Source organism: Hoplias malabaricus, chromosome 1, assembly GCF_029633855.1.
Source record: "Hoplias malabaricus isolate fHopMal1 chromosome 1, fHopMal1.hap1, whole genome shotgun sequence".
Lineage (NCBI taxonomy): Eukaryota > Metazoa > Chordata > Actinopteri > Characiformes > Erythrinidae > Hoplias > Hoplias malabaricus.
The window spans coordinates 26,569,947-26,582,114 of record NC_089800.1 but is presented as its reverse complement, the minus strand read 5'-3'; the positions used below and the strand labels follow the sequence as shown (position 1 = coordinate 26,582,114).

At 40.1% G+C, this 12,168-nt stretch overlaps 1 protein-coding gene across 1 annotated transcript in view; it reads right to left on the bottom strand.

Annotated features, from left to right (window-relative positions):
• The window catches only part of nbeab (neurobeachin b), a 342,438-nt gene that overhangs the window by 17,060 nt on the left and 313,210 nt on the right, over window positions 1-12,168 (bottom strand). The window contains exon 49 of the mRNA XM_066660786.1: window positions 1,924-2,013. Coding sequence (XP_066516883.1) covers window positions 1,924-2,013 — 90 coding nt within the window. The remainder of the gene's footprint in view (window positions 1-1,923; window positions 2,014-12,168) is intronic.

The window sequence follows — 12,168 nt, the reverse complement described above, 5'->3', positions numbered from 1 at the left end:
CATCTTCCTAATTCACAATACTGCCCCTTCAGAGAGCATTTATGACCTTTCAGACACAGCCAATACCTGTTGATATCGGTTTTGTATCCAGTTTGTTGTTTTATTTTTTCATTATTTTGTACAAAGTGTTAAAGTCTGCAGATAAAATGACCTTCTGCACTAATTCAATTTTGATCCTGGTGGATGGCATATCTTTTCACTTAGAAAATCAATGAAACATGTCAACGTTTCCCAACAAGAAGTAAAATAGATTTGGCATAGTGGGTAGTATGATTCCATTGTTTTTTTCTAAGTCGTTTCATAATTCTACCGCCATTCAAACTGGAAAAAGCCATTTAACAAAATTGATTTGTGTCATGGGTGGCACGGTGGTTCAGCAGGTGGTGTCACTTTTACACAGCTGCAGGGTTCCATCCCTACTCCGTGTGAATGTCCGGTTTCCTCCCACAGCCCAAAACACACGTTGGTAGGTGTGACTGCATGGGTGCATGTGTGTGAGTTCTGGGTAGGCTCTGGGCCCACCATGACCCTGAACTGAATAAGCAGTTTTAGACACTGTGGCATTGTGAGTGAATGAATGAATGAATGAATGAATGATGTGCTGTATTTGTTTTTTTTTTATTTGTTACAAAGTGGGGAACAAAAAACTCTTTGAACAGGGTGGTAATTCCATATTTTTCACCAGTGATAGTAAATGGGAAGTACATTCAAATGGAGGTATTGCTATTTGTTTCATAGCTGCTCTGTTCTTAAAGTGTGAATGGCCCAAAACCAAATTCTGCAGTGGTTTTGGGCCATTGCTATTTGTTCATTTTAAAAAATCATCCCTAACCCCAAACTTAACCCTAGCTTCCTACTTATTTGAACCTAGTGCAGTCACATAACATTAAAATATCAATATAAATGTAAACATTCATCCTCAGCTGCACTGAATATCAGGTACATATCAGAAACATAAACCCCATGCTTTTTAATGGAGATATTGCATCGGATGTAATAGAAATAAGTTTAATATTAGTACAGTCATTAGTGTACACTGAGAAGCCACATGACCACTAGGGAGCGCTGTTCTCTCAGAGGAACTCCATAGCAGAGAGCTGTCAGTCAGGGGACAGTGTACATTCTCAAAAGTATGTCAAAAGTGCATGAGTGTACGATTATGTGTGATTATTGCGAATGTGTACTCTATTAAAAATAGATACATTATTGTTAGGTAATTAGATGAATAATTATTGATAAATTATTTGAGATTATTAATGATGCAGCATTATACACAGATAATCTATGCCATGGCTCGATAGAAGTCTAATAGGGGCTTTAAGTTTTACAGGTTTCATGAATTTGCTTGTATTTAGTTCTGCATTTGTTGCTCTGCATACTTTGACACCCATACCTGAGCAGCACACACCAACACACCACCACAGCAGCACTGAGAATGATCCATCACATAAATAATGCCTGTTCTGTGGTGGTCATTTTAATGTTTTGACTAATGAACCTTTGTAAATCTAATGCCTGTTGTGACATCACAAAAGCAACACTTTCAAGTTTCTTGCACCTTGTATATGATCTGTGTAGACTCTCTTAATTAGCACGTAAAGAGTGTTTCCAGTGACTACCTGAGCTGAATTTCCTTGATGCCACATCTGTCTAACTCTCCACTGTCTCCAGCTGTGTATATTAACATCCTAGCCCAGTGTGTGAATGCAGTGCACCATTACTCAGGATGAAGATATGGTCATTAAAGTGGTCGGCATATGGACATGAAAAACAGCCAGTCTGTTCACTGGGGAAAAGCGTGAAGGTCAGACATGACTGCCCTCGCTGCAAATAATAAGCTCTCACCAGTGCAAGATGCAGCGCACACGCACATGCACTCTCTCTCACACACACGCACACATGCACACACGCAGCGGCCCTCACCAGGTGCATGGCGGAGCTGCGAGGAGGATGAGGCTCGATGAGCAACTGAGATGGCGTCTGTCCAACAGTCTGGATCTGTGCCTCCATCGCCTAGAGAGAGAGAGAGAGAGAGAGAGAGAGAGAGAGAGAGAATGATAAAAAAGAGAACAGAAAATGGTGAGCAGAAGAGAGAACGATTGAAAGGAGAAAAAAGAGAAATGGATGATAGTGGGAGTAAAGAGGAGAGAGAGAGAGAGAGAGAGAGCGAGAAAGACAGAACAAAAGAGAAAGTGAGTGAGAGAGAGAGGAGAAAGAGACGAATAAAAAATAAAGAAAGAAAGAGGGAAAGAGAACGGTCAGTATTGATAGACATCAAAGTGATGGGTCAATGCATTACTTGACAATGCAAGCAAATCTCCAACTCAGCTTCAGCTCATGAGGTGTGTGTGTGTGTGTGTGTTTAAGGTTGTGTTCTTTTTCTTTCTCCTCCGTATTTCCATCTAACCCCCTTCAAAGCCTGCAGAGTCATCCAAGTGTTAGTATGGAAGAGACAAGCCTTTTCCTATTAACATGCTTGAGTTAACCGTGCCCATTTCCAGGAGCCCCCCCAGCCCCAACACACACACACATACACACACACAGCACCGCAGACGCTAACCTGGCCTGACACACAGCCAGCACTGCTGCAGCGCCTACTCACTGACGTTATTGTGCCAGAAACAAAGGGGAATAGAGCAAACACACACACACACACACACACACACACACAGGGGTCATCAAATTAATAAGGAATATAATTAGATGAGAGTAGGTGGACGTATGAGAGAGTGATAGAAACCAGAATTAACATCTAGTAAGACTTGAACTCATTCTACCAGTGACTGAAATTACAGTGAAAATTACCCAGTGTTACAGCTTTTAACTTATTTCTCTCCTCTGCATCTCACATCAGGTAATATCAGCTCTTCAGACTTAATGTATGTAGCCAGTGCAGTGGGTGTTTTGGTATATACAACAAAACAATAAAAGCAAAAGCAAAAACATTTTTGGGTTGGTAACTTTTGAACTGATTGATTGCAGCAATTGATTTCTGAGAAAATTCTGTTCCTCTTTGATATGCTACATGACCACCTTCCCAAAGAAAAAACTTGCCCTTGATCCAATATGGCGGCTTTCAAGATGGTGGCCATGTTCCGGACGTAGACTAAAAGATAGGCCTGTCAGGCTTTATTCACTGGGGTATTTAGATATGTCATTTTCCCTTGTGTTTCTGAAATAAAAAGGCTGTCCTGTGACATTTGACTCACCGTGTCTACATTTAAAGGTAAAATGTTGTTTTAATCCCGGGAACAATGCTTTGTTTTTATGTACTGTCGTTGTTATTAATATTATTTCATATCATGCAGCACACACAGAGACTGTCTTGAATCACTGTCATTACACTGTTATACATGTAAGAAAAGTACATGTCAGTAAATGCGACTACTTATTACCACACTAGTCCACAACTGTGCAGTCAGGGAAAAAGTACACATTTTATTATAAACTAATTGTATTAAATTTCAGTTACACTCCTAATTAGTTTTCAAATATACACAGACTCAACTGTCTACTAAAAGAATATATGTTTTGGTAAAATTACAAGTTGCACCTTGTCTCCTGGAGGCTCCTTTTGTTTCAGACAGTGTAGGGGGACATTGCATGATGCTGCAAGGTGTGCTGATACAGAGGATGTGGAAGATGGGGACATGGCCAGAGGAGCTGTGTTCAGTTTGACACGCTGCTCTGAGGGAGGCCTGTTCAGCCCGACTGAGAGAAAGGCCTCACACAGCGAGAGGGCTGATGGATGGGACCTGCGCTTTTCCACCAGCCAGTGGGGGGCTTGTAGGTGTCTGTCAGTTTTACACACACACACACATTTCCACATATCCTAGGCTCAACACACACTATCAATAACCAGAGCATGGTGACATGCATCTGTCAGAATTACACACAGAGAAAATATGTCAAAAACAGAGCAGGTGAACAGCAAATGGTGGCCCTTCATACACTGTCCTGTAATGCATCCTTCATCTTGTACATGTGTTTTACCTGCTTCAACATCGCATGTGCCAAAACACACAGCTTTATGGGGAAATTGAGGCAATATATATTGAAATATGATGGCAGCGCAGACGCAGGTGAAGGAATTCTCAGGCTGCTAAACAGGTCTTGGCTTGGCTTGTGGTTCTATGAATGTTTACATGATGTGGAATTTATTTAAAATAGATCAATTTATAATAGACATTCTTAACAGTATCTTCCATCTAGGGATATTTAAGGGAGAGGTCCTCAATGACTGTGCCAAGTAATGACACTGGGCTGTGTAGTCTTTGGCCAAGCTGAAATCCACTGTGTTATTATTATGTCTAATTAGTATTATACTAGTAGCATTTATATTTTGAACCCTTAAAAGGACACAGAGAAAGGAAGCAAGGGCATGAGCAGCTTGTTGTCTAGCGAGACTGAGGGGTACCTCATGCCTGAAGACCCCCTTTTTCAGCACCACATCTTGCCACACACAAAGCCCAAACACACACACACACAAACTCCCAAATCAAGGACATTAAACCCCTGAAATGACCATGCAACAAATGAAAAGGTGGCTGATGAGCATGCTGGAAGCTCCCCCATAAGTCTATCACTATATATTTAAACTAATAAATGATATTTTTTGTAATATCAAAACTTTTCAGCCTGCATATTGTGTAAAACTGAATCATATTAGTAGCCTGTAACTGGCTGTTTTAGGTTGATGTCTAGCTTGAATGCTAACTGACAACATCAGTCAGCATATCCAACAAATTGTTTTACTGGAAATGACAAATCCATTGTGTTTTCTCTGGTCAAAGTGAAGCCAATGTGTTGGCAAACTAAACCAAGAAGCCCATCAAGCTACAGTGACATTTAGTAATCAAGCACCTTGTCATTTTGAAAAGTGTTAAGTTCAGAAAAGACACCAATGATGCCAAAGCGAAACAAAAACACTTTCTACCAACTAAGATTTCTGTTTAAAAACAATCAGAAATACTTACACAACTAGCTTGTGTGACCCAAACTCTAGTCATATGATTCTTAACCACACCTACAAATCAGTCTGGGGCTGACCTCTGCGCCTCAGACACATTTGGCAACCATTAAGTGTCAGTCACCGGCACTTTACAGCGTAGTCCATCAAGTAACAACCGACTCACATTATAGCTATTTTAGGTTAAGCTCAGGAACAGGGGTCATGATGTCTGCTCAAATAAAGTAATCTGATCCAAAGATCTGAGAGAAGCAGGCAGCCATGTGGAACGCATCACTGTATTCCTGCCAGCCGGCGCAGTCATGAGGATGGAGAAAAACACAGCGAGAGGAATTCCTGCCAGGAGTCATATTCAGATATCAGGGGAAAAAAATTAAAAATAAAATAAATAAGACAAAAAAGAATTCCTCAAAAATGGCAGAGCTACCAGAAATGTAGGACCAAAGAGAAACAGGCAACATATTTAAACAAAGGCTTTAGGAATGCACTGCATGACGTGTATCATACATTATGATAACTGACATATACCTACATAACTGTTTCAAGTAGTTATCACTACATGCATAGAACACCATAGTAGGCAAGAGTAGTATAAAGCAATATGTTTAAATACATATAGTAGACCAGAACGTTGCTGGAGACAACAGAAAGTGAGCAGTTCTACAAATTAACTCTTGATGAGGCCACAGCTGTTCACTGAAAACCATTCCAGGTGACGACCTCATGAAGCTGACTGAGAGAACGCAGAGAGTGTGCAAAGCTGTCATCAAAGCAAAAGGTGGCTACTTTGAAGAATCTAAAGTATAAAATATATTCTGGTTTGTGTAACACTTTTTGGTTTACTACATGATTCCATGTGTTCCTTCATAGTTTTGATGTCTTCCACATTCATTTATAATGTAGAAAATAATGAAAAACAAAGAGAAACTATTGAATGAGATGATGTTCAAACTTTTGACTGGTTCTAAATATATATATTTCCAATTGTATAGAAATGTGCATTGCTATTACTTTATAAATACATTCATAAACCATTATGAATTATCATTATCACACATAAGCCTCTAGAAGCTTCTAAATAGGTCTACCACATACATACATACACACATATATATATGCTCTCATGCCAGAGAATATACAGAGTATATATTGCACATAAACATCTTATATATGTGTATCTTTACCAGTGCTTTTATCTCTTCTTATTTATGTATTAAACCTACTTGGAAGCAACTATGCACAGGCTTATGTCAGGCATCATAACCCCAGACATTATACCACAATATGAATATATTCATAAAGCATTATGAAGGCATGATTCTTTAGGATTGGTTACCAACGTTTTTTGGCCTGCATTTTAATGACATATCCACACACGAGCAACTGCAGGAACAGGACTGAGATCAATGGAAGGGGAAATTGTACCAAATGTGCCAATTATCCTGAGAAGAAGCAGGAGTTCTCCAGTTTCAACATAAATGGGAAATTGTTCCACTCCAAATCCACAGAGTCGCCTCCTCGAATCCAAAGTTAAAGCAGATTCTGAGGTTATCTGAGGGACACATCTTTTAGACCATCACATCTTGTCATTTCCTAACAAGCCAATACTATACTTCACAAGCCTACTTAATCTGTTTCTTCAAGCTGACTGTCAACAGGCAAAACTGTCTACGCTGTCACTGAAAAACTGTCACTGTGTTGGTACCATTCACTGTGTCTGTGGTGGGACACTCAGGCCCTTGGAAATCAGGAACATAAATGCACCACAATTAATTTTAATTGTAGATTTGGGAAGTGAACGTACAAAAGTGTGAAAAACATAGGACACTTTATTCAAATGTCTTTAGCTCACCAGGGCTTCTTAGTAATAAGACTGACGTTGCGCTGCGGACATCTTCCGTCTGCGGACGTCTTCCAAGCAGTCCAGTCAAATGATTACAACAGCATGGGTCTGGCATTATGCTGTCCATCATTTCTTAGTCTAATAATTTGGACTAATTCACTGTCACTAACTATCTCACTGCAGGTTTGCTCTGAGGAGTCGTGTCTCCACAAATCCAGAGCTGGTTCAGCTTCAGAGGTTATCTGATGGACATGTCCTTTAGACCATCAGGACTTGTCATCTAACATGCCAATACCCTAATCACAACTCTGGAGGGATCAAAACAGGAAACATCACAGGCAGTAATCTGGAACACTTCACTGGCAGTTAATTACCTTAATCCATGCTGAGCGGCTGCTTGTTTGGACGATAAGAGACAGACCTCTTGCCACGTACAGAAGTACCCCCAAAGCTATGAATCCACACGCTCCAGCGACTGCGAAACATCCACCATAACTTGTGAGGTGTCATTCATTCACACTAATCTCTAGCTCTGCTCGGAATGGCAGCTTTCAGGGGGTAAAGGTGCATTTCTTAAAACAGACAGTAGTTCACTCTACTTGACCATAGCCATAGACAAACGTAGACCTCACTTCTGATCATTTACAATACGCTGACATTTTCCAGCTTCTAGTTACTGTTGCTATGTCAGTCTTTTTTGTTTTCAGTTCAGGGTTTATATTTCCAGAATTATGTAAACACTCCCTGTACTGCACACATATTCTGGGCTGTGGAGAAGCAGAAATGTATTCTGTGGAGTGATGGACTTTTATCCAATACATTTGAGATGGTGTGGACAGGTGCATGTGATCCAGAATTTCACATTGACTCCTTTGTCTAAACGTTTCACTTGGTTCATTGCCTTCTCTGTTTTCTTCTTCTCCATATTTAATGGTACCATATCTGACAATTTATGCATTATATAGCAGCAAACAGCAGAGAATTAAATCACACACCTCTGTTTGTGTTGTTCTCTGCTCTTTGTTTTAATAGCTGGGCTGGCCTCACAAGATTGCTACTCCCACCCTGTTGAACCTCTGGCCCTACCCAGCTTTTTTTGCCCTTCTCAAGAGACAAGACCATGGTGTATGTTCAGATGAAAGCAACAGTCTAAATATTCTTACAGTGAAAAATAAAATAAATTCCACTGTCTTCCACAGTCTAAAAGACATGGAGGTTAGGTGAACTGGCTATGTCCTGGTGTGAGTGAAAGTGTGTATGTGAATGAATGGATTGGTGTTCTAATGCAGTCTTACAGGAGAATGGTCATTCCTAGTTTAGAGTATGCTGTGAGAGCTGTGAGAGCTACCACTCATGAGTGTTGAATGGAATGGTGTTGTGTGCAGTGTTGATTGTAAAGCATTTTGGGTGTCTAGAAAGCCACTGTATAAATGTAACTATAAATAAATAAATAAATAAAAATAAAAGTTTTCATCTGAGATTCTGGTTCTCTAGTGGGAAATCTAATGGGAGAATGTCAGATATTGCACCTTTAATAACTGCCCTTATTTCTCTGCACTACTGTTTTTTTTGTTTCATTTAACCCCATCCTTGCACTCTCACATAAACACAAGTCCAGCGCTGTGATTTGAAATTAAAGTGCTACTGCACTAAAAAATGTTTTTTATTTTGGCTCAATCTTTAAAGTAATATTCCAGAATCTGGTACAAAGCCTTCCAAGAAAATTAAAAGGGGCTAACTTGCTTTTAACTCTCTTTCAGCAGAAATTGTTGGATAAACAGCAGTCCAAAACGTTTTGCCACACACTATATGTGACTGTTGGAGTCTAAATTTGGATTCCATGGAGGCACAGGGTTTGAACTGATTGAGAGGGTAGGGTAAAATGCTGAGTAAGAAGTCAGGCATTCTTCTAACGTAGGAAAAAGAACAGGTCGTGTCAATCTGAAGTCCTTTGAAGTGCAAGCCAAGAGCTGAGAGGAGCTGAATATGGATGGGGGAGAAGCAAAACAAAAAAGAAACTGAACGGACCGGTCATTCTGCGTACATAATTTCATTTTACAGAAAGCTAATGTGTTCATTAGCTCAAGGTGGGTCTGTTCCATACAATGCAGTTTCATACAGAGCATCACTACAGCCTGTGTTCCATTTATTTCCAATGCATAATGCATTACATGTGTTCTGAGTGCACAATGAGAAGTGTGCATTATCGTTTATGTACCTCATCTCATGCAATTTTAGACCTGAACCTGAATTCACTCTTCCCTCTGACAAGCCATAACATTAAAACCAGCCTCCTTGTGTCTACACTTATTGTCTACGATTTGGGAGGTGGATCATGTTCAGCGCAGCAATGACAGGGGTGTGGTGGTGTTCTGCTGTGCTGGTGTGAGTGGATCAGACACAGCAGTGCTGCTCGAGTTTTTAAACCCCTTTATGTCACTGCTGAACTGGCATTTGTCCACCAACCACAAAATATCCACTACCCAAACATTACCTGTGGTGGTCCGATGGAGGGGTATGGATCATTGAGGAACAGGAGGCAGAGCAATAAATAGACTACAGTCTGTAGTTATAGAACAACGCAGTGCTCATACAGTCCATGGATAGTGAGTGTAGAAAAAAAATGGTGGTAGTAATGATATGACTGATTCTGTGTTTCTACAATTGCAGACTGTAATCCAACTGTTGAACAGCAAACTTTGCTAACTCCATTTCATCCTGTTCTTCAATGGTCAGGACCCCAAAAGACAACTCCAGAGCAGGTATGATTTTGGTGGTGGGGCATAGTCAGCACTTCACTTATATCTTGACTTTTTTCATAATGATCCATTTGAAATTTCGGTTCTTAGAGCACTTCTGTAAATAACCCTTTTTTAAAAACAAGTAAAGCGTTACATTTTGGATTTAATTTAATACAGACCCTCCACATTAATACAACATCAATTTGACTTTATTCCGGCCAATACTTTGCTGAAATTGAATAAAATAAATTCTCCGCATTGCCTTTCAGGTGTATGATCTCTCGTTCTTGAACTGTTTTGGTGACCAATGTTTTGACTTTCCACCAGTGTAACAGTGGTAACCAGATTCCATCATGGGCTGGAGGGATTGGCACCCACTCAATATCCTGACATTTTAATGCCATTGCTGCAGTGCTTAATGTTGACACCGAGGCTGCACCTGTCAAAAGGAGACAAATCAATACCCTGGAGGTGAAGGTCTCAAGTCAGATTGACTCTGAAGGACCCACATGCAGCCTCACAGGGTCAAAAACACTAGGACATGCTGAAAGTCAGCCAAATTCAAAAATAAATATAGGTCACAACTAGTCTGGATTGCAACCAAAATATCTCGATAGCTCCTTGAAGAATCTTCTCTGATTGAAGGAGTGATTGTTTTGTCCATAGAGTACTAGACAGCGCATTTGGAGTTAATGAGTTAATACTCATACTTAAAGCATAAAAATGGGACTGTATCCACATTAAATTGTAGTAGACTGAACTCTGGCTATTTGGAATATTTTTGTTGAACACATTACGTGGCACTTATCGAAACTACCTTTCCTTTAGTTCTTAGAGAAAAGTGGCCTACATCCAGAGTCCATATTAGGGCATGGTTCGGGGTGTATTTTCAACAATACAATAGACTAGTAATAAGCTAATGCTCTGATCTTCAGCGGGGTGTTTGTCAATGGTGTTTGTGATGTTTTGATTGGGACCAGAATTGAAAAATTAAAATTAGTTACTTTAAAGTGAGTCTAACAAAACTTAGCCATCAGCAAGCATCTCTCTACGACGAGGAAGACACGTGAAAAAGAGCATCGGATGAAAGAAAAATAATTGCTATTGTCTAAAGTAGTGCAAAATGATGAAAAGCAAAGCTCTCTCCATATTGTTTGATAATTAGCCCCCCTGCTCAGTGAGTGATTTGCATAGTGGTCACTTGACAAATAAAGGCAGTCCTGGAAGTGACAGTATATAAATGACTTGTTTTGCAGACAGCAGATGGTGGGTATCACAGGGAGTGAGAGTGAGAGAGAGAGCGAGAGAGAGAGAGAGAGAGAGAGAGAGAGAGAGAGAGAGAGTGTGTGTGTATGGGGCACTCTGCTTGCCAGCTGCTGCCGTCTTCAAATCACATTCACTAACACAATTAAGCCGTTCCAAAACTTCCAGCGGTCAATGAGAAATATGGTGGACAATATTGATCACACACAGATCCATACCTTTTGGCAATTGATCCATGGTGGAATATCAAATTAGGAAAGATAAATGAGATTATCAAACAGAAAGAGGCCTGCATCTAATGTCATGTGGGAATAAAACGTATTATAAAAACTCTGAGGCTACAAATAAACTGCATTGTTAAAGCAGGGCCCATACTTTAAAAAGAACAGCTACCTCTATACACTCATCAGCCACAACATTACAACCACCACCTGATTTCTACATTCACTGTCCCTACAGGAACACTTTGTAAATCCACAGTTACAGAATATAGACCAACCATTTCATAATTTAACCCTTCCATACCCACTCGATTTCTCAAGTCTGCATCTTTGCTGCAATAACAGCCTATACTCTTCTGGGCAGACTTTAGAGTACATGTTGGAATAATTCTATGAGGATTCAAAAGGTATGATTAAATTCCTGATGTGTGATTTATACATTTTTAATTCATAATCAATGTATAATTAAAACTACCGTCAATATTTTAACATAATTATTATCACATAGCATTGTGATATCATCGCCTCCGAGCCACCCATTATTATTACTATTATTGTTGGTGTGGTTGTTGTTATTTTGAGACACTGGATCTACACACATTGTCTAAACTTCAGGTGTTTAAGGCTTTGTAATGATTAAGCCGTAAGTTATTAAAAGTGAATACCCTTAACAGTGGGAAAAGTAAATGAAGTTTACAAACTAAGCACATTTAAGGCACATAACTAGAACTTAAACGGGATGTTTGCCTATTCTTTTCACATGTGACCTTTCCAAACATGTACAGGATCATTTGTAGGCACCTCAGGTACTGTCTATATGACATATTAAAAATAAGCAACACCCGCCACACCCCACCCAAACACTCACACATTACAATTCAGATTCCTTTCCTTTCGGTTTCCTCTGGGTGCTCTGGTTTCCTCCCACAGTCCAAAAAACACACGTTGGTAGGTGGATTGGCGACTCAAAAGTGTCCGTAGGTGTGAGTGTGTGAGTGAATGTGTGTGTGTGTGTGTGTGTGTGTTGCCCTGTGAAGGACTGGCGCCCCCTCCAGGGTGTATTCCTGCCTTGCGCCCAATGATTCCAGGTAGGCTCTGGACCCACCGCGACCCTGAATTGGATAAGTGGTT